This window comes from Macrotis lagotis, chromosome X (genome assembly GCF_037893015.1).
Source record: "Macrotis lagotis isolate mMagLag1 chromosome X, bilby.v1.9.chrom.fasta, whole genome shotgun sequence".
NCBI classification, from domain to species: domain Eukaryota; kingdom Metazoa; phylum Chordata; class Mammalia; order Peramelemorphia; family Peramelidae; genus Macrotis; species Macrotis lagotis.
The window spans coordinates 694,303,733-694,329,476 of NC_133666.1; the positions used below are offsets into that span (position 1 = coordinate 694,303,733).

Genomic DNA, 25,744 nt, shown 5'->3' on the forward strand with positions numbered 1-25,744 from the left:
GCATGTGGAAAGATCCAGAAGTTTTTCTCGCCATAATCTCATCAGCTGGTACTACTGAACAACAAAGCATGACCCTGTGCCGTGCGCCATCTCTCACCTGGTGCTTCTTAAGGGATCACTAGGGGAAATGAAATGGATGTGGCTCAGAGGTCAAGGATTCTCTGCTCTTTGAGAATGCAGATTCCAAAAGGAAGGATAATCCAACTACGACCCTGGAGACCCCACATCCATGCTAAAGAATAGTATGTTTAAGGGGGTGGATTAAAGGCAAGAAGCTTTGTTTGAAAAAGCAAAACCTCAGAAAACCTGCATTTGTATGAACTGATGTGGAGTGAAGGGCGCAGAACCAGGAGAACCCTGCACATGGTAACAGCACCAGCAACTTTGTTCTCAGCAATAGTGATCCAAGACAATTCTGAATGACTTGTGATGGAAAATGCTAACTATCTTCAAAGAACTGGTAGAGCCTTATTGCAAATCAAAGATGCTTTTTGCTTTATTTGGGGGTTTTGGGGGTCTGTGTTCTTTCACAGCATGACTTTCATGGAAATGTGACCTGCATGGTCACACACACATATAACCTATGTTAAATAGGTTCTATGTGGCCTTTTCAACAAGGGAGGGCATAAGGGAAAGAACTGGGAACTCAAAATTTGAAAAAAAAAAGTGTTCAATTCTTTTTACATGCAATTGGAGAAAAATAAAACATTTAGTTATAGAACCAGAGAATCTAGAACAAGGCTGTCCTGTTGTCCCACCAGCATGAATGAGACCCAGGATGTTTAAGTCATGCCAGTCCACAAATCTCAGCCAACATCCACTCCAATGTGTGCATTTTCAAGGCTTTACAAGCATGGAGGCAGTTGCTACAGAATATGTTTATTAAGGGAACACAATGATTTCTGCTGTCAATTCCAATAATTAAGGGTTTGCCAACTATCAGCTTCTTTCTGGGGAATTTGTAGCTTGGACAAATCAAGAGAAAACACTGCAAACAAACCCTACAGCTTGAGCCCAACTCTAGGGGGTAGTCAACAGCATGGAGTTGATCAAATGGCATTTCTTGGGTGGAAGGAATAAAAAAAGGACCAAGGAGAGAAGATACCTGACCCTCCAGGTGTGGGCCATGTTGTCTCTCAGACCAGGTTTGTTGGAGAGAAAGGACCCAAGCCCCCAGCTGTTTGGGGCAGGTGCAGAGGACCTGTCTGCTGCCTCAGTGACTTAAGAGATGGTCCAGTCCTGCTGGTCCTTTCTCAAATCACCCTGCCACCAAATCCTGAAGCTTCCCAGGTAGGCAGAGGAGGAATTTCTTAAATGCTAAAGGCAATGAACAACAGGTCACAAAGCATTCTCTGGTGATCATCTTCTGTTCCTGATAAATCCAGTAACTAAAGCCAAGAGATTGCAATAGATTATTTTATTTTCTAATTAGCCCAGGGCCCAAATTCAAGGCTTTCTTCCCTTTTTGCGTAAAGACTGTCCTTCTCCTGAAAAGGCAATGAATCGGCCTCCAGCTTCATCCTAAATGGAAAGACAAAGGATCATTGCTGGGTTAAATCCCGGCTACTTCCAAAAGCTCAGGGACTAGATTTACTGTATGTAACTCATCTAGTTCCCCCCAAGGTCCCAGGAACCACCCCTTCTTGAGGCTGACTACTAGCCTTAATCAGCCCCAGGTGAGGCACACCCTGGAGCAGACTCTGTGAGTCCAGTCTGGAGGGGGGAATGAGAGCACAGACTAGCAGAGAAACTTAACTGTCACTAGATTTGTTTCCACAGGGTTGTACCCTTGCTCAGGGCTGATAGAGGGGGTACAAATAATGGAAAGTGTTCCGGACCTGGACCTCAAGCACCTTATAATTCACAGGAAAGGTGCAGAGACAGAGATACTACAAGGGTCTAGGAAAGGGGAGAGCCAAAGCATTCTTGAGAATGGGGGGAGGGACACTGACTCTGAGCAGGGGATCAGGGAAGTCTTCATGGAGGTGGCAGCTGAGGGGCCCAGAAGAAAGAGAAAGCTTAGCAGAGCTGGGGCCAAGCAGGGCCTGGAAGTCCAGGATAGGTGGGAGCCAGGAGAAGCCTGCCTGGGGGAAAGTCTGTGCTCCAAGTTGGCTGTGGCGGGGGAACCGGACAGTAGTGGGCAGTAAGGCCAGATGGCTTCAGAAGAGTGACTAGCCATTTCTGAGGGAGATGACATTTCAAGAAATGGGTCACTGCCCTGACCACCATTCATCAGAGATACAGGATTCAAAAGGGTTTGGTTCTGGTTTTGTTCGCAACCCTGGGATGCTGCCCACAGGAGAGTCCAGTCTCTACTCTGAAGATGCCAAGGGCCTTTGTCCCCTGGCTACTCTAGACTAGCAGAGCTGATGTGGTGGCACCACAGATTGGCTTGCTCTACACATCAGCCAATGCTCTGACAAAGGCCCCCATACTTGTCTTGTGGGCATAGAGCCTGGATGATGACCAGCCAGGTGGATTTGGGGATGGATGGATAGAGGCTGAACTGAGAGAGGATTGCTTAGGGAGAAGCATTCCCCTTGGAAGTCCATCCAATTGCTTTATCAGTGATGTGGATGACAGAGACAGAGGCCCATCTTTATGATATGGAAAGGTGACCCAGAGCGAGCAAGTCAGATGAGGGAATCGGGACCCAAAGATCCTGACAGGCTGGAATCTGGGGCTGAATCAAACTGGAATTTAATACACCTGAATGAAAAGGCCAATATGGGTTTAGAAACACACCTTCACAAGCAGAAGATAGATGAGGTGTGCCTAGATAGGAGTCTGCTAGGAAAAATCTGAAGGTTTGTATGGACAACACAAAAGTAAGACAATTTTGGCCCACAACATGAGAGAAACAGCTTACAGAACTAAGGAGGAAGGAGCCTTGCTGTAGTGATCCAACCAGACCACTGATGAGAATTTTCAATATGGTACCATATGAAAAAAAATAGTTTTCCCCAATAAATAGAAATCTGTTCTCACACCTACTACACCTGGGCACCCTGGTGCTAAATTCAACATTGCTAAGTTCAGAAGCACCTCGAGGTGGTAAATAAGGCAGTGAGAGGGGCCAGCTGGTCATCTGGGTGGGAAGTTCTTGAAACAAGGACCAAGTGGCTGCCTTCCAATATCATGTAAGGGCTGGGCCCCAGAGGGCAGATGAGCAGTGATGGTGGGAGCGGGATGCTCCCTGGGAGGTCAACCTAAATTTGGGCTCTGGAACAGCCTGCACTGGATTTCCCTTCACTTGGAAGCTGCTGACGAGACCTGGGAGAGTCACTCAGGGATGTCATAGAGGAAGTCCTAGGCAGGCATGGACTGGCTATCCTAGACGACCTTGGAGGGTCCTCCTATTCTTGCAATTCTGGGATTCTTCCATTGGGTCACCCTGCTCCCAAGTCTGATGGAGAATTTTCAATTATGGGTATCATATTTAAAAATATCTATTACATCTGCCCTATGAAGTGAGAGCTATGGCAGCTATTCTCCTTATTGAACAGATAAGGAAACTGAGTCTCAGAAAGAGGAACTGATGAAGCCAATGAGACCCAGCTGGGAGTTGACAGAAAGGGGATTAGAACTAAGTCTTTATGACATGGGAAGGTCATTTCTAGGGTCCCCACGGGCAGCCAACGAGCAGTGGGTCTGATGCTGCCCTCATGAAATGCGTTCCTAAATCTAAGGTGATGTCATTGATCTATGTCATCTATCCATCTCTGATGGATCAGAATCAGACAGGGTTATGTCTCAGGTCAACTGTTATCACATGGTGATTCTAGTCTGGACTATTCTTAAGCCAAGAAGGAAGGAGGATACACCCAAATGATGGGATGGAGCAGCCCAGAAGGCAGTGGGGATGCCTAATTCTCTGAACTAAACTTCCTGCCACCTCCAGTAACAAAAGTCACATTCCATTAAAAATATTGTAATATCAAGCTTTACATGAGAGTTTTCATTTTCATCATTTAATCCACAATCTTAGTTATCTGTTGTCCCGACAGTGCAGAGTCTGACCTTGTCCATCTCCCCTTGTTCAGTGAGCCCTGTGGCACAGGATGGGAGCTTTTGGGCACCTGGACAATTTCTTGGCCTCCACACTTATGGAAATGACCTAGATTGTATCAGTCTGCACTCTAATTCTATGGTGCTGGTCCCTTCTTTCCTTTTACTTGTAGCTAGCTACAAAGTCCAATAGAACTGAGCTGTAACACTGTTGTAGATGGTAGTAGAAGGTGATGGAGCCAGGCTACAAGGCCTTGACTTCAAGCCTCCAGGTTTAGACCCACTTAGTAGTGTCATGCCCTGAGGGTGGGCACCTCAGTAGAGCCCAGCTCCAGCAGCTCTACCTACGCTGGAAAAATTTTGAGACCTCCAGCGATAGATTGTGAGTGTCACCTGAGGACTGACCTTGCTAAGGAAAGAACGGTTCTCACTGTACTGGGCAGGCCCCATGCCCACCTTGTCTCAGACCCCAGAAGGACAGGGCTAAGGGGTGGAGGCATCGAAGCAATCTGGTCTTTTTCTTACCCCTGGCTCTGAATCAGAAAACTCAGAAAAACTTGGATTTAATAGGAAGGTAACAAAATCATGAAAACTCACCTCTTCTACTTTTTTGACCATTGGACGTGAATTTCGAATGAAAGTGATCTTCCCGAGTTTAAAGTCATAATTAGGAATTCCCCTGATGACAGAAGAAGGAAGAAACATTAATGAAGAAAACAAATCCAACAGTCCTCTCTGGGAGACTCAAAGACAGAATGGCCTTAGCCCTGAGGATGGGCTCTTCTGATCAGTGGTGGAGGAGGATCAAGGCTCATCAGAGCCTCAGACAGAGAAGGCAGAGGTACAAGAAGTAATTCTGGACCATGCTTGGGAGAGACTTAGACCTAGATAGTCTGACTCCTATGAAATGAATTATCCTCGCTGTCACAAACCAGTTTGGACAAGTTGAGCTCACCCTACGCTGTCTAGTGGAAAGAGTCCTGTGGGAATTTGGAATCAAGAGACTTGGTTCCAAACCCCTTTCTGTCAACTCCCAGTTGTGTCTCCTTGGCTTTTTCACTTCCTCTTTCTGAGACTCAGTTCCTTCATCTGTTCAATAAGGAGAACAGCTGCCACAGCTCTCACTTCATAGAGCGGATGTGATAGAATACCTGTGGTGGGGTCACATGCCACCAAAAATACCTCTTGGCCAGATGGTGAAACAGGAGCTCTGAGGTGGCCAAGCCTGGATTGTAACCTCAGTTCCTGCTTCCAAAGTAAAGGTTAAGCTGGGGAACCAGAGAAGACTCTTGGCTATGAAGCCCTGGGACCCTCCCTTGGGGATTAGGGGCAGGGTCAGCCCAAACACTCACCTTTTAATATCTCCAGGCTTAATTGGGGAAGGGCTGGGTTCTATGCCTTTCTTCTTCCCATCTAATCTGTTTCCAGAGCCAGAGAAAGCCTAGGGAAGCAAAGGGCAGGTAAACACTCATTGCCAACACATGGACATCTTGTGATAAGGCCCCATAAATGCACAAAAGCAGAAGATGAGGAGGGCAAGGGTGGGGACAGCAGGTGGACCGGTGGGAACATGGAAGAATAGCGTGGAATCTTCTTGGCCTGTCAAGAGGGGGTGAAAGGGAATCAGCAAAGTTGGAACCAGTGGAGCCAGACTGGGTTCAAACAAGCTTCAAACTCAAGACATTTATATCTGGTTCTAGAGGTGATAGGGAGCCACAGAGGCTGTCAGAGAGCAGTGCAGAAACAGGGCAGCACCTGCATCAGGAATACCACTGGTAGTTAGTTGTATGAAAGAGCCTGGATGCTGGGAGATCAGGTCTCTAGGCTGGTGGCTGTGTGGGAGGCAGATGAGAGAGAAGCAATGAAGGCAGAATCCATTCGGCGACTTCTTGGATGTGGATGTAGGGGAGAGGGTGACTGAGACGGAGGCCAGAATCTGGCAATGCCTCCATAGATGGAGGCTCAGAAGAAAGGGATGGGTTATGTGTGAAGTAGTCCACATCTTATCTAGAGGGGCAAAGTCAAGACCTAGCCTGGGGCAAGTGGACATGGGCGGGACCAAGGGAGGTCTATAGTTACTGGAATGCCTAGCAGGCAGCTGGTGATAGGCCTGGGGCCCGGTTAGTTCTATGTCTTGCAGAGAGACTGAAGCCACACCTTTTACAGTCAAAGGGGAGAGTCCTAATCGTTCCTGTGGGACAGTGAAGGCAGTGGATAGCCCTAGAGTTAGACTTCTGCTCCTCCAGCCTCAGTTTCCCCATCTACAAGGAGGGCACAAAAGCACCCTCCTCTCAGGACTGTGAGAATAAATAATATTTCTAAGTTTTCATTAAGCCCTGAAGCACTAGTTACGTGCTCACAAGCAATAACACAGCTTTATTGTCACTGAGCATTCTTTTCCCCATTGTGTCGGGTCTTTATGAACCCATGTGGGGTTTTCTCAGTAAAGCTATAAGATAGTATAAAATATTTCCTTTTCCAACTCCTTTGACAGATGAGGAAACTGAGGCCAACAGGGTGAAGTGACTTGCCCAGAATCACCCAGCCAGAAAGTGTCTGAAGTAGCATTCGAACTCAGGAGCATGACTCTCCCTGACTCCAGGCCTGTACTGTGGCGCCGCCTAGTGGCCAAGACAATATCAGACATCCCCACCCACCCACCCCGGAAAGCAAAGTTTAATTTCTTGATGCTGTACCATGGACCAACAGTAGCAGACTGAGGCTCCCGGGGGGGAGGGCTGGGGCTGCTGTAGGGCTTTGGGTCTCTCTGCCCTCCCCACCCCCTTCCCAAGGAGAAGAGGGAGCAGGAGTGGAGCCCAGCTTCTGCCTCGAAGGGCACCTAATGCACATCTCTCAGAAGCAGGGTCTCTGGTTGGTGTCAGTTTTATCTCCCAAACAGTGACCCAGCTTCCATCTCTCCCAGTCTCCTCCCTGGGCACTAAGCTGGCAGAGCAGCCTGTTCTCACACTCGCCCTCCAGCTCTGGTCCACGTGGCTTTCCAGCTGCATTGCTCCAGCTCCCTGCCCCACATATCTCTGGTCTGTGTCACACTGAGGAGTGGAGGTTTTCTAAGCCCAGTTTCTTGGTAATGTCTCTGTCCTTAGCATGGTGAACAAATGCTCATAAGGAGCTGGGGGCTGTGCCTAAGGGACCTGGGCCCCCAGGATCAAGGTGAAAAGCAAAGCTGCCACATCTGGGCTCATCCAGCCTAGAAGATCAGAACCAGGAGGGCAGTGAAAGACTAGGCCAGGGTCTGGGGACACAAGATGGCCCGCCACACGCCCCAGCATTTTGCTCATTCAGCTTTGCTTTAAAGACAAGGAAAAAAAAAAAAAAACGGGACTTACCCGGAATCCGAGCTCTCCAACATAGCCACTATGGTCAGCTTCCACATCCTGGGAGAGCAAAGGAAAACCCACAGCATTAATTCTCTTATATATGCAGATGAGCAGGGTTCTGGAAGCTCAATCACCTCTGCCAAGGCCCTCCCTCAGAGGGACCAGTCACCAGATCAGACTCCCAGGGTCCGAGAACAGACTTTAAGAAGGCGCCACAGAAGTGCAACTGCTCCACTCACCGCTGTTTCCTCATGCTGAGTCTGTCGCTCCGGCTCTTTGTAGCCCAAGGGGGCATCAAAATCGACCTGAAGATACAAAAAGGAGAAGAATGCATCCTGAGTGTCATCAGATCCGACGCCCTCAGTTTGCTCTTTGGAAGGGATTTTCCTGGCTAGCCCCCCCAAGTCACAGACCCTGGGGACCTAAACTTCTCTGTCCTCTTATTGATGGGAGAGCTTCTGGGCTCAATGCCAAGACAGATAAAAGACAGAGGATGTAACCTTTTCTCCCTATCTTTGCCAGTTAAAGTCCTACCCAGTTTTTAATGGTTGAACCCCCAGACACTAACCCTCTTCCCTGGGTCACTACATCATGACAAAGTCCAATCCTGTATATTTGAGTTTTATCCCTGCCCCAAGGACCTCCAAGTTCACTGATGGGATGCTCCAAGAAGGCATAAGTGAGGGAAGGAGAGACAGCTAAGGGGGAGAGAGAGCCAGGGAGCACCAAGGCCTCTGTGAGGGAGGAAGGGACTCATGGTTCTTGCATGCTCCTATTAACTTTCTCTCACTAAACTTAGCTAGGAAGTCTCCAAAAGACAAAATTTCTTTGGTAACTGCAGACTATTTGCCTCTCAGGTCCTGGCAGAGGCTCAGGGTCAATTAGGATGGAGTGAGCTCTCGGAGAGGCCCCAGGCTGGAATGCTTCTGAGGGACAGCCTTGCTTGAAGCCAGAACTGAACTTGAAGAACAAAGACAAGCCCAGTCCATTTGGCCGATTATAACAATCCATCTAAGACCAGAGATTCTGAGAACTTTCCTTCCTGGCTCTTGCCCCAAACTTATCAGCTGGCTGGGTCAGCAGCCCTCTCTTCCTCCTCCTGGGAAAGGGGCAAGGAAGATGACAGGATATAACTAGGGTTTGGAATCAATCCTCACTAGGATTTGCAGTCAAAATGGGTTTCGGCACCCTTCACAATGGCTCCTGCTTTCTGAGGACAGGGGAGTTAGTGCTGAAGATCAGGCCCTTCCCAGAAATAGCTCGTGGGTTCTTTTGATGGGACCCTCCTATGGTTCCTGACACAAAGGTCCATTCCTTCCTACCCCCAGAAGGTGTGATCAGACACCACAGCACTTACGTTCATGTCACATTCTATGATCGACACAGCTTTATCTGGTTTTGTCTCCATCACCCGAAGCTCATAGATCTGTATAAGAGCAGAAACACTATTGGGATGATGGTCAGAAAGCCAAAGGGAGAGCCGGGTGAAAACCCAAAGACTAATTAATGTCTAAGCCGACCTTTCCATCTTACCCATGAGTAAATTGAGGCCACAGAGGGGAGAGGGTCACACAGGAACTAGGTTCTGGAGCTAGGATGGGGGCCCTCCTCCCACCTCTGCATCCAGCAAGTGATCCAAATGAGCCAATGATATCATTCCAGTTATTTAATCTGACTTTGTTATGTTCACGGACTTTCTGAGTTTGTCATGGCAGTAGACTTCCCAGTCTTTTATGCTGTCTGTGCTTATTTTAAATGGAATCTAGTCTTACTGTCTCTTCTTGCAGGGTTTTGTTGGTGATGTGGAGAAATACTGACAATTTATGTAAGTTTATTTTATATCCTGCTACTTTGAAAAAACAATTGTTTCAACTAGCGTTCTAGGATTTCCCAAACACGGCTGGAAAACAAAGATCTTTTTATTATCTCACTGCCTATTCGGATTCCTTCAATTTCTTTTCTTCTCTTATTGCTATCATTAGCATTTCTAATGCAATAATGAAGAATACTGGCGACAATGGACAGTCTTGTTTCACTCCTCATCCTACTGGGAAGGTTTCTAGTTTATTCCCATTACATATGATGTTTGCTGATGATTTTAGATAATCACTACTTCTCATTTGAAGGAACAATTCACTTATATCCACACATTTTAATAGCAATGAATGTTGTTTTCATCAAAAGTTTTTTTTGCAACTACTGATATAATCATATGAACTTTTTTTAATATTCCTAGAAAATTTCTATAAATTTACTTTCCTTTGTAATCTTCTGGATTTTGTGTATTGAAAATATGAAAACATGATCTGGAGACTACTCCCAGACTGCTCAAGAGGTCCTGGATGCTACAAGGATGAAAAGCTCCCAGTCTAGACCAACGTCCTTATTGAACTGAGGACGAAACACAGGGCCCTGCTCAGGGCATAGAGCTGACCACTTCCAACCCCTCTACCTATCCATACACGCCAACATTGAGTTCAACTTCTTACTCCAAACTTTAGAAAGAGTATCCGGAATCAATGCTCGAGTAGTAATCTCCCAAATGGGAAGGGAAAAAGCATTTCAGTATCTGGCAAGCACATTACAAACGCATTATCCCATTTGATTCTCACAATGACCTTGGAAGACAGCAGAAGTGAAATGACCCACACCTGGGAAATGCCCTGTTATGCCTCACTCCCCATCCCAGTGGATGCTCCCACCAAGACTCACCTTTTCATTGTAGTTGATCGCAATCACATCCCCAGTAGTCAGACAGGCGAAGTTTCTCAAAGCATTTTCCAATCTGAAGACACCAGGGTCAAGGCAACAGGGCAATAAGTAGAAACAAGTGCCGAAAGGGCAGGGAAATCCAAAGGCCCCAATCCCCACCAGCTCACTAAGCTCTCCCATCAGAAAGGGGCCAAGAGGGGTCAGACTCGGGGCAGCTAGGTGATGCAGCTGATAGAGCACTAGCCCTAGAGTCAAGAGGACCTGAGTTCAAATCCAGCCTCAGATACTTAATGATTACCTTGCTGTGTGACCTTGGGCAAGTCATTAAATCCCATTGCCTTGTATAAAAAAAAAACTAAAAAAAGGGTCAGACTCAGCTGTCTCAGGAAAATTGACAGGGCCTCTTCTAATCTTCCAACTGTAGCAGTATTAAAGGTGTAAACTCGGTATGAATTACCCCACAACAGTCAATTTGAGTAGATGGTGATGATTAGAGAAACCAGAGTCCCTCTGCTGAAGGAGAGACCACATCCAGGCAGAGCCTCAGCCAGAGCCTCCTTGGTGGGGAGACCAGAGGAGACAGGCCTGGAAGGCTGCAGGCAAGGGGGGGGGGTCCTCCAGTCTCGCTGGAGGGCAGAACTGGGTCCAAGCTTCGGTTACTCCAGGTGAGTCTCGGACCCCTCCAGAGCCCCACCAAGACGGAGGCTCTAGAACATCTATCAAGCTGTGGCTGAGCTTGAACTCATTATTCTGAACCCAGCCCTTTGTGTGAGGCTCCCTGGGTCGTGTCTCCACCTGCTGGCTGAGTGTGGTCTTGCTTCTTGCCATCGCTCCCTGCACCATCAAGGGCATTACCTCCTGGAATAGTCGGATACAGGCATAGACTAGCATCACAGACTAGAATTGGATCCACCAGGCTACAGACACCAGCTCCAGCTGAGACCCGGAGCAGTTCAGGATTCCTTGAGGTCTGAGGGGCGGCCTCAGGAGCCTCAAGGACCTTGCTTGGAGCCCCCAGGTTTTCCTCACATGCAAAGGGGAAGGTTCTCATCCTTTCTGGCCCACCTACCCGACTTTAAGGCTGGCTCATTAGGGGAGACTCCCAAATCTTCCAGTCTTTTCCTGGGGCTGTCTCTGCCAGGAAAGGGCAGGACTGAGATGGCCATCCCAACCTCACCAACACTGCGTCCATGGAGCAACACCTACAGGGGTGTCAAAAGGGAGGCTGTTGTCTGGTGGCCCTTACTGACCCCTTTAAAAGAGGGGCCTCATTCCTCGGAGGATCTGGCTTCTGGAAGCAAAGCCTACGAGCAGAGGCCCTGACAGACCACAACACAGCTGCATCAACTCCTCAGGGAGGCTGCTGCAAACACTTCTCCAGGGAGTGGTTCTTTCCTGCCCTCTGGGGGGGGGGGGGGGGCGGATCACCACATTTTCTGCTATGAGGGAAGGCTCAGGGGGTGGGCTGGAGGGAGGGAAGGTGGTGGTAAAACAAGTTAGGAACAATGAAAATAAATACACATGCACCCCAAGAGCCCCTGCCCACCCCACAGGTCCCCAAAGGATACACGGCCTTCGGGTTGGTGATATCCAGGAAATCTGGACTCTGTGGCTGGAATTTGGAATAAGTCGCCACTTGCAGGTTGACACTCTCCACTTGCACCAAGCCCCCCTCTTCCAAAAGCAAATTCTGCATCATCTACAAAAGGAAGGAGGAGTGGGTCCCGGTCCTGGCCCCAGCCTCAGCCAGGCAGCAGCTGCCAGCCCAGGAGCATCTCTCCTGAGTTGGGCACATCCACATCCCACCTACATTTCCAGTGTTTTTCTAGCCAAGAGGCTGCAGGTACAAAGTGCTAACTCAAAGTCCCCAAGACCTGGGGACAAGTCCTGCCTCTGAACTCGCCTGCCGGGGAACCCTGGGCAAGGCCCATCCCTCACTGGGAATAGGACTGTCTTGGACCAATGAACCCAAAGATCAGTCCCCAGCCCTGAAGGAAGGCAACAAAGCATCCTAGAGTCAGAAATTTGGGCAGGGGTCTAATCCAGGCTCTGCTTCCTATGCGACCCCAACCAAAGTGGCCCCCATCTACAAAGAAGAGGGCTGGACTAGGACTGGGTAATCCCTGTCAGTTCCCAAGCTGAGGATTTTAGGAAGGAGCTACATTTTACAACACCCATTTTACAGATGAGAAAACAGAGGTTTTGTTAGTGAGGTTAATGTGACTAGCTCCAAGTGACCCTTGGATGATGAAAAAGGCTCTTCATCGCCAGAGAAAGAATTGATGGGAGTCTGAATGCATTTTTGTGTTTTCTTTTGCAACACGGCTAATATGGAAATGTTCTGTATCATTGCAACTTAAAACTTTGAATGTTAAAATTTTTTCTTTATATATAATTGAAGAAAAAAATGAAATAAAAATTAAATGGTAAAAAAAAAATCCCCTTTAGTAAATGGTGAAGCTGGAAGTCCCTTAGATCCTCATCCCCAAGTTTGGGGTTCTCTTTCATTGAACTCCTGGGATCTCTGCTCATACTCTACCTTGGAAGGCCCCAGAAGGTTCAGTGACAGAGAAATGCTATAGTGTTATCATGTGGGACAAACAAAAAGATCCCATTGAGCTTTCTTCTTCCCCTCGCATCCTGGCCAGAAGCCCAGGCATCAATGCTATGTCAACTGTGTGAGAAGGGGCCCCAGCGAGGTGCAGATGGGAGGTGGCCTTGGTCCAGATCAGGCTGCTGAGGATGGCCCTGAAGCCGAGCTCAGGAGGAGACAGAATGAGCTGAGATGGGGAGGGCAGCAGGAGGCAGGAGAGCCAGGGGGCTGAAGGCAAAGGAGCCCAGTGAGCCCAGGGCTGAGCCTTCTTCACTGTGACACCCCCTCCCCCCCACCTCAAGGCTGGAAATAGCTAAAAATATGATGAAGTGTACATGAACCCTACCCCATCTGTCCTCTGATTGCACCCTCACCAACAGGGGTGGACACAAAATACTCTTAGCAGAAAAGGAGATGGGAGCTGGAGGCGTTTCAAACCTGGGCTGCGTAATGGAGGCATACCCCACCCAAGGAGTCTGGTGCAGCAGCCTCCTCTCTGCCTCTGAAGATCCGCAAGGACAGGCAGTGTCCAGATCTGTCTTGATGTGCCTAGGCCTTGGCATCCCCCATTTGGTCAATAAACATATGTTAAGCTCCACAATGGGCCAGGCCCTGTACTGAAACTGGGAATACAAAGAAAGGTACAAGAAATGGTCCCTGCCCTGGAGGACAGAGAACCTGAGGGTGGATGGACACCTGGCTGGGGAGGATTCTGGGCATGATAATGTTTGTCCTTCACTTTCTTTTTTTTTTTGCAAGGCAATGGGGTTAAGTGGCTTACCCAAGGCCATGCAGCTACGTCATTATTACATGTCTGAGGCCTGATTCGAACTCAGGTCCTCCTGACTCCAGGGCTGGTGCTCTATCCACTGCGCCACCTAGCTGCCCCATGTCCTTCACTTTAGAAGACCATAACATCAGGGAGGTGACACCATGATGTACACATGAACTGGACTGGGGGAGGGGGTGCCTGTGCTAAGTCTCCAGTCTCACTTTCTCCTCCAGAGCCATCTGGGTCCAGTGGCCAAATATGGATCAGGATGACTGGAGATGGTCCTGGATGAGAGGCAATCAGGGTTAAATGACTTGCTCAGGGTCACATAGCTAGTGAGTGGCTAGTGTCAGAGGCCAGATTTGAACTCCTGTCCTCCTGAATCCAAGGCCAGTGCTCCATCCACTGAGTGTGAAGAGGAGGGGGTGCACCCCAGATGCAGGGAATGGCTATGTCCAGGGGCTGAAAGGGAGGAGGGGGATGGGCAGCTGGAGGAAATCATCAGGATGCAGAAGCCCATGGGAGCCTGTGGGGAGGGGGTTCGCCATGCCACAGCAAGGCCTCTGTGTTTTGGGCTAGGCAAGTCCTAGAGAACTGGCAAGAGGACCATGGTCAGCTACTTTTTAGAAATGGACACCTGAACTGGAGGAGCAAGGAGACAGGGCAGCCCAGGACAGAGCCTTAGGAACATCTACTGTAGAGGAATGAGGATGAGGAGATGAAGTAGACAGACGGGGAGAAGGAGAACCCGAAAAGAGAAACAGCATATCCAGAGGGAGTGTGAGGGTCCCCAGTATAAAGAAAAATAATAATGGTAATAAATCTCATTTTGTCCTCACAGCAGCTCTGAAGGCCATTTTATAGATGAGGAAATCAAGGCAAAAAGTGGTCAAAAGACTTGTCCTATCACAAAGCTAGTGTCTGAGTCAGGATGTGAACTCAGACCCACCTGACTTCAAGGTCACACTCAGCAGAGTGGGTTCCCTACGCCTAAATGCCTGCTGAAGGCCAAGAAGAGCTAAGGGAAAAGGGGCTGAGAAGACCCCGCAAGAAGCCACCCACAGAGAGCAGCTTCAGGCTAAGGAGGCCAGAAATGAGGGGAGGGGAATGGAACAGAGCCTTCCAGGTTGCTGAGGGAAGGGCCTGGGCTGGCAGGGAGAGACTGGAGGGTGAGGGCTAGTTCATGTGGTGACTTGAAAATGGGGGTCAAGGGGGTAGCTAGGTGGCTCAGTGGATGGAGCACTGGCCTTGGAGTCAAGAGGATCAGAATTCAAATCTGGCCTCAGACATAATTACCTAGCTGGATGACTTTGGGCAAGTCATTTAACCCCATTGCCTTAAATAAATAAAAATTTAAAAAAAAATGAGGATCAAAGGAAAATGATGGGTGAAAACCCAAAGCTTGTGTCAGTAGGTCAGAGCTCCAGCAGGGTGGGCCAGGATACATTGCCCTCATCTTGGTCATAAACTGAGGCTGCCTCCAGCGCCTCCAGCCTCCAAGCCTTGTCCTTAGCTTGGCCTCAGTGCCTACCAACCCAAGAGTCTCACAAGACCTCTCTGGATGTGACTGGAGTCTTCTGGACCCCAAGTTCTTTTCACTCCTCTGAGGGAGTCCTGATTCTGAGATGTTGAGATTTACCCAGACTGGTAAGAATTCTGGTGGCCCCCTCTTAGTTCTGGCCTTCTGCAAAAGGAGGAAGTCCCCCCCAGTCTTTACCTAAATCTCCAAACCAAATGTTAGATGACTGACAGGCTCGCAGGACAGGACCCAGCCTGCGTCATCTGCCACAGACACCATCTGCCGTCCAGGGCCCCAGTGCACTGTGGGTCTCTTTAGCCAGGGCAGGGAATGCTCAGAAATTTGAATTTTGCCTTGAATCACTCACCCAGTGTGGAAGATAGCAGATACCCTCATCGGCCACAAACTCCAACACGCCACAGTGGGTCATCCTGTCAGAGTTTTTATTGGTCAGTTTAAACAACATGGGATAGGTGATATTAAGTCGACCTAGAAGAAAAGAAGGTTGTGTAAGATACGGATCCTGTGGCAGCAGAGGGAGAAGAGCCCACCACAACACTGTCCCATAGGACACGTCCCTGGTCTAGCCCCTCACCTCTCCTCCTTTTCTTTCCTTTTCCATATAGTGGGAGATAGAAGAGAGAGGAACAAGCCACTTCCCTCTGCTCCCGGCCACCCCAACTGGGCCTCCAGCTCAGGGCCACCTCTTCCCCGATCACTTGCCCAGGTTTAAAGCGGTGCCCCTCCTGGTTTGTACTTCTATTCTGTTCAGGTATGGAGATGGACTGGTAAAGGATTAAGTCACAGGGCTTGGATTCAAATCCAGCTCTACTCCTTACTCCTCTGAGACACGTTACTCTTCTCTGGGCCGGGCTGCTCGGGAGCTTCCTCCACTACAGATACAGCATCGCAGCCCCAGCTTCTCAAAGTCCCTTCAGTGACCTTGTCATTCCTCCTTGTCTTTGGGCACAGCAGGGCTTATTCTCCCATAGACCCTGGGTCTGAGACCTCATCTCCTGATGTTCTGGGTCCTGTGCTGGGGAGGCCCTCAACACCTGAGGGTGATACTAATTCCTGCCCTGACCTAAGGATTGTCCCAGGGTCACCAGCCTTGCTCTACATCTATCCCAACATGGGATGATGCCTCCAGGCTCTCAGGGTGCAGCTGGAGTGACTCATGGAAGAGGGTAGCAATAAGACTGTGTCTGATGTGAGGCCCAGCCTACATAAGGGAGTGGCCATCACTGGAGGCTCAGTCACCAGTGCCCATCATGGTTCATTGACCATACCTAGAGGAGCCGACAGTCAGCCTGATCCAAGGCCTGCTCCTCCAAGCCCCGCCAGAACCTGCTTCCTGGGGACCCTGGACAAAGACAGTTGAGAGCTCCTTGCTCTCTGGCTGGCTCTTTCATAGCCTTGCCCATCCTAGCTTTGCTCACCAACTACCCTGGATCCAATCTGTGCCCCGCTGCTCCTGGGCTTTTTCTGGATGGGGAATGCCAATCTACATGGCCCCATTCCCCATCACCCTCCTCTTCCTCCACCCCTCTGTGGTGGGCAGAGACTCTATTTACTTCTGCATTTGTATTTCTAGGAGCTTAACTGCTTATCTCCTCAATCATTCTCTCCTGGATAAGAATTAATTTTCTAACTCTGCTCTAGATAAGAGTCCGTCAGTGATGGCCCATGAGCCAGGATGACCTCTTTACCAGTTTCTCTAATTTACAACCACCTCTCACCTAGTTTCTTTTACCATTACATGTCTGCTTCCCAGAGTGGAGTTCAGTACAGCTCCCACTATTGAAGCACTTCCTGGTCACCCCAAACCAATGACTGTTGGGGGAGGATGAAGATGGAGCTCCAGCTGCCGCTGGGGCACCATGCCCTCTGCTGCCTTGACTCCAGGGGGCCTCCTCTTCCCTGGGCCTCTGTCTCCCTCCATCTCTCCCTTGTCTGTGCCTCCTGCTCTGTTTCCCAACCAGACCCAGGTCACTAGTGGCTGGGAAAGCCCAAGCTTCAACCTCGCCCTCTCCCCTCTCAAGGCCACAGGGAGGGAAGCAGGTCTTGGGCAGGACCCCTGGGCTGACTCAACCTAACCTCTTGGTACAGATCAGTTGGAGCCCAAAGACTTAGAAACTAGGAAGGACCTTAGGGAACAACTGGACCAATGACCTGATTTTCGAGAAGCTGAAGGCCCAGAGAGCTAAGTATCTCCATCTATGGTTGTATGGATAGAAAAACGGCAGAGGTGGGTTTGGAACACAAGATCTCTCAACTCCAAATCTCCTGCTAATGGGCAAGGTAGGATGGGGTGATCCTGAGTGGGCTCCTGACACACAGCTGTCCCCCAAAGACTTCTTCATCTTGGGAAGTAGCAACGGCACACCAGGACATAGCTTCTGTTGCTTCTGGACTATAAGACTTCCAACCTTTGGGCTCATGAGAAGAATGGGAATCACACAGCTGATCTCTGTGTAGCCCAAAGTGTCTGTGATGGACAACAGGGACGGAAAATGGTCTGGAGATGTTGAGGATGACCCTCGGGATCACTGTGGCCAGTTCCCTTCATGGCACCTTCCTTCCTTCCTGCCACCACAGAGAAACCTGAGTAGGGACATTTCATGTCTTCAGTAAGCTAACCCCTCTGTCCATGAGGGCAGCTGGACACAGGCTGTGAAAGCTACAAAGAGAAGAGCCTGGCACTTATGTGTGACCAAGTGGCAGAGATGCTGACCATGACAAAGGGCTCTGCAACTACATTGGCTGAGGATCCAGCATCAGAAGAGGAGCAGCCCCAGGGCAGCCACTTGGGCAGGGGGAAGGAGAGCCTGGCTTGACTTGCTCCACTGCCCCAGAGGGATCTTGGGAAGGGGTCTTCTACCCTCTTAAGTATGATTGTCGTCAAGTGACTTGCACGACTGGATCCGGGTCCCAAACATTTTCTGATGGCTCCAAGTTATGAGCTCTTCCTGGGCACTCTGGCAGTGTGGCCAGGAAGAGGTATTTTTAGCACCTTGGGATCTCCCCACTAGCATGAACACACAAGCTGGGCCCACTTATTTATTGCTTCCTTGTCCATTGGAACATCCTGGCAAGAGGCAGCACAGCTCAGTGGAGTGGGTAGAAACTCTTGTGAGAAATGAGCATTTCTCTCAAATTTAGTATCTAATTTAAATTCTTTTATATTTAATAATGATTGTATTAGGACCAAGCTTTTCCCCCTTTCTATTTTCTCATTCAGAAACTAAGCAGCCTAAGTTTGAGTTAATGATGTATTCCTACTCGTTGTGTTTGTACAGATCCATCTGGAAAAGTGCTGATCCTCCCTTTCTGTCAAGACATGGAAATGGATGTGGTATGGAAACTGGTCTCTGTGACACCCCCCCCCAAATGGGTTGTCCAATCAAAGTTGATTGTCACCCCTCAGGAACACCTATTCTTTGAATGGCATATAAACTGTCAACCCCCCAGCCATACATGTCTTTGGTCTAAGAGAGATGGCTAAAGAATCTTCCTTTTATTAATAAAATGATTAAATTATGTCTCAGAATTTTTTAATTCCTACACCACCTGTGTGATTAGTCATGTAACACCATCTCCTTGAGTTTAGACATTATTACATTATTATTATATTATAATTACTTCAGAGTGTAGACAGAATGAGCATTATCCCCATTCTACCACTTCAAAACGTTGGTTTAGTGCCCAAGAACTCTACAGAAAAGGGAGATAGAAGGGCCAGGGAGGTCATCTGATCTGAGCCTCTTATTTTATAGAGCAGGAAACAGGCTGGGGCCCAAATGACAATAAGGACCAGAGTTGGGATGGGAAGGCAAAGCCGCTAATCCCCGAACCCAGGACTTCCAATGCATCAGCACATTGTGGGACATGTATTACCAAGTAATTTAGAAAATACTTACTAAGTTGATCCAGAGCTGAGGGTGGCATAATTACTGCAGAGAGAACATGAGAAAGATTTTTTAAAAGGACAACATAAAAACCAAGGGAGTTTCTATTTACACTAAGTTTTATTTAAAAACAATTTTGGATAGGCAGGCAGAATTTTGGCCTCCCAGATTTTTATTGTACACAGTTTACTCCGGGGAGGGGTGGTCTATTGAGCCTTGGGCTGGCAAGATACTGATGACTGCAATTTTGATAAACTGGGCCAACAATGGCTTTTCATTATAACGGATGGTCAGGCGCCCAGATGGACAACAGGGATTTTTGGAGATTATTATAATACTACTTTATAGGCCAGAAAAAAAGTGAGTCAAAATAAAAACAAGCACATACTCTTCCCTCCTTTCTCCACATCTGACCTGTCATTAGGTCCTGCAAGCATGGACACGGAGAAGCAACGATACTGGGTGGAGAAGCGATTCTGGAAGACGCGGGGGATGGGGTGATCAAACATATTGAAAGAGAACTGGAAAAAAAGAGAGAAACACACGTGTAAGATACTACAAGTCAAAACTCTACTTGATCCGCATTACTTGAATTTACCACAGTGGCTGAAAAATAAAAAAGGAGTGAACAATTGTGAAGACCAGATTAACTGGTCCTTGGGGTGGGCATGGTTGAACCAGACGTATTTTCTAGGTGCCTGAGGGTGGTTCCAGAACCCGTGGGTTGACACTTGTCTTGGCCTGCTCGAGGGGCCTATGGTTCACGTACACCCAGGGTCAGCTCAAGTCACCTCTTCAAAGTCAAGCACAGAAGGCCTCAGGGTGAGGGAGGGAGAGTCACAAGTCTTAACTCCAAGACAAGTCTCCAGTGCTTTCTAGCTCAGGGAGCCCAGAACATTCAGCTTCAGTGTCCCCACCATGAAAAGGAAGGCACACTAGTCAGTGTGACACCAATGAAATCACCACATTCATGAAAAGTGCTTGATGACAACCTGCGGGCATCGGGGTGATAGCTAGAGCTGCTTCCGTGTGTAGCCAACCCTCCACAGTGCTCAGTAACTGCCCAGAGGGGACGACTCAAGGCCACACCGCAGGCTCTCAATGTCTAGTCTCAGCACAGAGTCCCTGGGAGCCCCTTCCCACCTCCCTGTCCTTTCTCACCCTGGCCTCCTGCCCTACTGAACTAAAGGAGACAGCCCCCCATCTCTACTCTCTCATTAGCCCAGTGTTAAGCACAAAGGAAGAGCCTATTAAATGTCTCCTGACTGGCTGATTGGATTAGGATTGAAGGACTTCTCAAAGGAGTAGAAGGAGGAGCCTTTCTCTGCGGGTCTGCCAAGCCACCTTGTTGAGCACACAAAGCTAGGCAGCCAGCCTAGAGTTCATTTGGGCCTGTATCTTGATTTTTCCTAATCTCGAGCTCAAACTCACAGCATTTCCTCCCATTATTCTGCGAAGGTGTCCACAGGCCTCTGCAGGGATCTGCGACGCACACAAAAAGCCAGTCAAGAAGTCCTGAGCTGGCGTAAGACTCATTTTCCTGAAGAGGAATGGAAGCCTGAAGGTTCAGGGTCCTGTCTGAGGTCACCCAGCTGGACAGCTGTGAAGCTGCCCCTCTGCCTCTTCTCCCTCTGTGAGATGGCTCCATTTGCAAAGTAGCCGACTCATTCTAAATAATTAGCCAGGCCAGCCCCACCCTGGGTTTTGGCAACTTCTTCACTGGCTGACCTTTTCCTAAGGAGAGGCAGACAGGCAAGAGAATTGGGAAAAACATTTCTTGTCCTGGGATATATAAAAAAGTTTGAGAGTTTCTGGCTAATTAATTATTTTAGTATATAATTTCTTTTTTTTTGCAAGGCAAGGGGGTTAAGTGGCTCGCCCAAGGCCACACAGCTAGGTCATTATTAAGTGTCTGAGGCTGGATTTGAACTCAGGTCCTCCTGACTCCAGGGCCAGTGCTCTATCCACTGCGCCACCTAGCAGTCCCTAGTATATAATTTCTAAAAGGGATCAGTGACATACTTGAATGCCAAAGATTCCTCATGAAACCCACTCACCGCTTATATGCTCTTGGAAGAGTGGGTGATCCTGAGAGTATCAATCAACTCTGATTGATTAACAAGTAATGAGAGGGGGCAGCTAGGTGGCTCAGTGGATAGAGCACTGGCCCTGGAGTCAGGAGGACCTGAGTTCAAATTCAACCTCAGACACTTAATAATGACCTAGCTGTGTGGCCTTGGGCGAGCCACTTAACCCCCTTGCCTTGCAAAAAACTAAAAAACTAACACCCCCCCCCCAAAAAAAACAAGTAATGAGAGAATAAATATTATAATGAGGGGCTGGGAGACTTTGATCAAGTCATTTACTTCCAAATCACCTCCAGTCTTGGGCAATCTAGTCAAAGGCTGTGGGTGGGCACGAATTCATTAGATTAAAATCTTTAAGATTTTCTAGTTGGGAAGGCAGGGGAGGACAACTTCAGAACTAGCTAGAAAACAAAAACCTAGAAAAGATATTTTAAGGTGCAGCACATTCTGGGGAAAGGTGAGGGATCTCCTCAAGAATCTGTTATTTAATAATCATCTCTGGGTGAATGCTGTGCAAAGCGTTCAGGGTCTTGGCCCAGAGTGACCTCCTGCCAGCATTTTACTTTGGTCACTAATACACAATGATAAGAACTCAGATTCACGGTGCTGGAAGACTTAGGGAGTGTTTTCCTCACAACCACCGGAAGCAAAGGGGACATCTGTCAGCACCCCATCTCACAGATGGGGAAACTGAGGCTCAGTGAAGTTTGATGACTTGTGAAGGGCCACAAAGTTCTGGAAGTTAATAACCTTCCCATCCTATTCTCCACCAGAGAAATCACTCAGAGTCTGTTGATCGGACAGTGGAGAGCCTGGACAAGTCACCGGCTCTCTCAGTGACCCTGGTCAGGGGTGCTTCCACACTCCAGAGCCCAGATCAGAGCTGCAGCCATTCCTCCCCTGCCCCACTTTGGTTCTCCTTCCTCTGGCCGCACAGCCCCCTCCGAGCTCCCACTGAGCTCCTCCCTGCCCCTGGGTCTCCGGAGATTTCCAAGGACCCCCCCAGCTCAGAATTCTCGGCCCTATGGCCTCCCATTTCAGCTTTTCATGCCACCAGCAGCAAAGGTCAAGCGGCCCTGCGTCCCAGGGACGGACACTTGGACATATCCGGCTCTGGCCGTGTCCTATCTTTGGAGCCTTATGTTCAATTCCAACTTAGCCTTTATGGGCATCTGGGAGCGCCTGAAGATGACAGCGCACCAGGGCTAGAGGCAGGTGGCCCTGAGTTCAAATCCGGCCTCAGCCTCTTCCCGCCGGCGTGACCCTGCTTGCCTCTTTTCTCATCTACAAAATGAGGCCATGAGGAAGCCGTCTGCCAAGAAAACCCCAAATGGGGTCCCGAAGAGTCAGCCGGGCTGGGGGCCCACACGTCCTCTAGAACCCAGGCCGATGCAAGCCACCCCCTCCCCTTGGGCCTAAGCTCCTGGAGGGCAGCAATCCTCAGGCCTGGCACAGGCCTGGCACCCGGGAGGGGCCGCTCACTCCGGCGGGCCTCAGGGCCCCTACCCACCGTTGCGCAGCCCCAGCGGAGAGGGGGTGCTCCTCGGCCCCCCAGCCCCGAGGGGGCAGGAGGCTTGGCCCCGAGCCAGCCCGGGGCCCGGCCTCGGGGTGCTGCCCCACCGCACGTGCCCCGTGAAGCGGCCGGGTCGGGGGGCGCCTCGGCACCGAGGCCCGGGGCGGCCCCGGCCGGGCGGGGGGCGGCCTTGGCCCGGGTCGGCCCCGCAGGCCTCGGGTGGGCCCCGCGGCGACAGGCCCGGCCTGGGGGGAGGCTCTGCCCCGGGCCCTGCATGCGGGGCGGGGGGCCCCGAGCCCCGCTTGACAGCCCCGGCCCCGCGGCCCCCACGCTGCAGAGCGGTCAAGGGAGGCGGCCTCGGCCCGGGCGGGCGGGGCGGGCGCCGGGGGCTCACCATGGCTGCGGCGGGGCCGGGCGCCTGCGGCTCCTCAGGAGCAACCACAGCCGGGACGGGCGGCGGACAGCGGGCGGCCCCAGCCTCGGCCCCGGCCGCGCCTGCGCAGCGCCCGCGGAAGCCGCCCCGCGCCGCCGGGGGGGAGGCCGCGGCGGGGCCGCGCAGCCAGGGCGCCGGCCGCGGCCCGGAGCGGCGCCGCCGCCTGCGCCCAGTCAGCTCCGAACGCGCCGTGCACCGGGCGTCCGGGGCCGCGCGCCCTTCCTGCGAGCTCCGAGAGTTGCCTCTTCTCCGAACGACAGTTCCCCCTCCGGAGGAGCTTTGGTAGGGCCCACTCTCCCGCCGAAGACTACATTACCCGAAAGGCCAAGCGAGCGGAGCCGCCCTCCTTCGCCTTTACTGTGAGCTTGGGCGGAAGTGGAAGGTGGCCGTACTTTCGAACCGCACACCGTGTCGAAAGAGACGCAGTCGGAGAACGTCTTCAGTGGCCACGATTTTCATGGCGTTTATAGTTTTTACTGGATGCGGCGTAGCTCCGAGTAGGGCTTCTTCTGGGCGGAGCGCCGAAGAAGAGAAATCAGATTGCCCACGACAAAGATGGCGTCGGAACTTCCGGGATGACGGGGAACTTCCGGCCTGAGAGTCGACAACAAAACAAGGACACGGAGGAAGCCTCGTCTTCCGGAGGGGGCGCGGTCGCCCGACCGGGAGGAGAAAGGTTCTAAGCGGCTACTGGCTGGGCGCCGGGGCCCGCCCCCTCACGCTTTTCCAATCACAATGAAGAAGCCTCGGCGGCTCCGGCAGCGATTGGCGAGCGGCCTGCAGCCAATGGGGGGAGGCCGATTTTGGCGCGAGTGTCCAGTGGGTTCCGGGCTGGGCGCCGCAGCCCTTAGTCCGGCTCCGGGCCCGACACTGTGGCCGTGTCCCAGGCCGGATCTGCCCCGGGCCGGCCCGGAGCCCCCGCGCCCCCGCCCCAGCCATGTTCGTGACCGACTTCCGCCGGGATTTCTACGACGTGATTCAGGCGGAGGTGAGGGGGGAAAGGAGGAAAGAGGAGGGGGGCCTAGAAGCGGGGGTGTCAGGGCCGGGGGGCCCCTTAGAACAGAGGATGTCAAGGCTGGAGGGTCTCAGAACCGGGGGTGTCAGGTCTGGGAGGGGTCTTAGAATGGGGGGTATCACATCTGGGGGTCTTAGAACAGGGTGTCAGAGCTGGGGGAGCCTCAGAACTGGATGTCAGGGCCAGGAGGGCGCTCAGAACAGGAGCTATCACATCTGGGGGGGGGGGGTCTTAGAACAAACAGTGGCAGAGCTGAAGGGCCTCAACCACGGGTGTCAGGGCTGGGGGGGTCTTGGAGCAGAGAATGCCCCAGTTCGGGGGAGGCGCCCTCATGCTGCTAGGTGGCAGCATCCGAGGCCTCTTCCCAGTGGCCCCGAGTTCTCCTCTGCTTGAGGCCGACTTCACCTCTGCTTCTGTAAAGGACTTTCCAAAGCTCCAGGTGCCACCTAAATGCTAGCTGTTATAATGAGAATAAGGAACAAAATCAGCGCCATCCTCAGAAGCTGGCACCATGCCCGGGTCCCCCAGCCGATATGAATCAGGGGCATCTGTGGGATCCTGGGGTCAAGTTTCTGGACCTGCTGCTGGGCAGTGAAGCAATGACTGGACCGAGCCTTCCTGAGCAGCTGCCCCCTGTTCTCCTGGACCCCAAGAAACTAGAAAACAGGCCCAAGTCCCATTAACCTAGGGCAGAGGGAGAAGACAACTTCTGCCTGGTTGGGAGAGGCCCAGTGAAGGCGACATCTGGACGTTCCTGTCTGGTGTGCACGCCAGGCTTTGAGGGGAATAAGATGTGTGGTCCAGTCCTGGAGGAGGCCATTCTCCCTTGGAGGAGATGAGGCCTTGATGGCACTGGAGCAGGCTCTTCAAGGGGTGCAGAGTTCTTTCTTTGGGAACTCCGAGGAGCAGATGAGGAGAGGACTACTCTCTCCACCCCCCCACCCCCCCAGGCCAGGGAGAACCTGGGCATTTGAATGGTGAACACTTCATGAAGAGGCAGCCTGTCCAAGCACATGCAGGGCTTAATTTTGGAATCAGTGAGGACCTGAGATTGAATTCTGACTGGGGTTCCAACCTTGAATTAACGCCACGGTTACTGGCCTTCACTTTTAAACATGTGCTCCTGAGTGAAGGGGAAGAATATCACACCACCCTTCTGACTGAACCCACCAGAGATTGTTATCCAACCTCAGCTGGCTCCTCCCTGCTGCCTAGCAGTCCCACTCTTCTTCCTTCGTCAACTCTCACCCTCCACAGTGGCCCTTCCAAACCTTCCTTAAGCCTCCCATGGCTCCCCATCTCCCCACTCTCTCAACTGAGACTCTGCCTCATGTTTTGTGGGGAAAATTGAGGCCATTCGCTAGATGCTTATCCTCTCCTATCAACCCCTGCTGACACTGCTGACACCCCTCCACCCCTTACTTCTTTTTTTTTAGTTTTTTTTTTTTTGCAAGGCAATGGGGTTAAGTGGCCTGCCCAAGGTCACACAACCAGGTAATTATGAAGTGTCTGAGGCTGGATTTGAACTCAGGTCCTTCTGACTCCAGGGCCAGTGCTCTATCCACTGTGCCATCTAGCCGTCCCCACCCCTTACTTCTTGCCAAAGCTAATCCACCTCATCTTTCAACTGAAATTTCTTTTCAGAGTTTCTTTTATTTTTTTTCTCCATTCTCATCTTCCTTGATCTTGCTGCCCTGGTCACTGTTGATTCCCTCCCACCCCCCTTCTTCTCTTTTAATCACTCCCAAGTTTTGAGAACACTGCTCTCTCCAGGTTTTCCTCTCTCCACTTCCTTCCCAATCTCATTTTCTGGACTTTCATCCAGGCTGTACCTGTTCACTGTGGG

The 25,744-nt window shown here is 50.7% G+C and overlaps 2 protein-coding genes across 6 annotated transcripts in view; one reads left to right on the forward strand and one right to left on the reverse strand.

Annotated features, from left to right (window-relative positions):
- Positions 1–1,402: 1,402 nt before the first annotated feature.
- On the reverse strand, positions 1,403–23,556 carry UFD1 (ubiquitin recognition factor in ER associated degradation 1). 4 transcript variants are annotated; one of them, XM_074206471.1, is made up of 12 exons: positions 23,200–23,556; positions 19,239–19,371; positions 18,863–18,895; positions 15,310–15,431; positions 11,627–11,757; positions 10,059–10,131; positions 8,704–8,772; positions 7,586–7,651; positions 7,356–7,403; positions 5,361–5,449; positions 4,606–4,687; positions 1,403–1,521 (listed from the first exon to the last, which is right to left on the reverse strand). In XM_074206471.1, exons 2-12 carry the CDS (start codon positions 19,357–19,359, stop codon positions 1,447–1,449), a joined length of 909 nt encoding a protein of 302 aa, XP_074062572.1. In that variant the 5' UTR covers positions 19,360–19,371; positions 23,200–23,556; the 3' UTR covers positions 1,403–1,446. The 4 variants fall into 4 exon arrangements, with proteins under 4 accessions (XP_074062572.1, XP_074062571.1, XP_074062570.1 ...); XM_074206470.1 differs by lacking the exon at positions 23,200–23,556 and adding an exon at positions 22,845–22,951; XM_074206469.1 differs by lacking the exon at positions 23,200–23,556 and adding an exon at positions 20,282–20,528.
- CDC45 (cell division cycle 45) overlaps positions 23,152–25,744 on the forward strand; it is a 37,684-nt gene continuing 35,091 nt past the window's right edge. Inside the window, exon 1 of one of the 2 annotated variants that reach the window (XR_012472354.1) lies at positions 23,152–23,871. Coding sequence is in view for 1 of the 2 variants with exons in the window: in XM_074206468.1 (XP_074062569.1) it covers positions 23,821–23,871 (51 nt within the window). In the remaining variant the exon portion in view is untranslated. The remainder of the gene's footprint in view (positions 23,872–25,744) is intronic. The other variant, XM_074206468.1, reaches the window with a different exon arrangement.

Excerpts from the sequence above, each read along its gene's own strand:
- UFD1 (XM_074206469.1), bottom strand. The coding sequence starts at position 20,386 with ATGAGTCTTACGCCAGCTCAGGACTTCTTGACTGGCTTTTTGTGTGCG. Across the intron at positions 8,773-10,058 it reads CGATCAACTACAATGAAAAG|ATCTATGAGCTTCGGGTGAT; the intron begins GTGAGTCTTGGT and ends GCTCTTATACAG. Across the intron at positions 4,688-5,360 it reads AAGCCTGGAGATATTAAAAG|GGGAATTCCTAATTATGACT; the intron begins GTGAGTGTTTGG and ends TTCTGTCATCAG.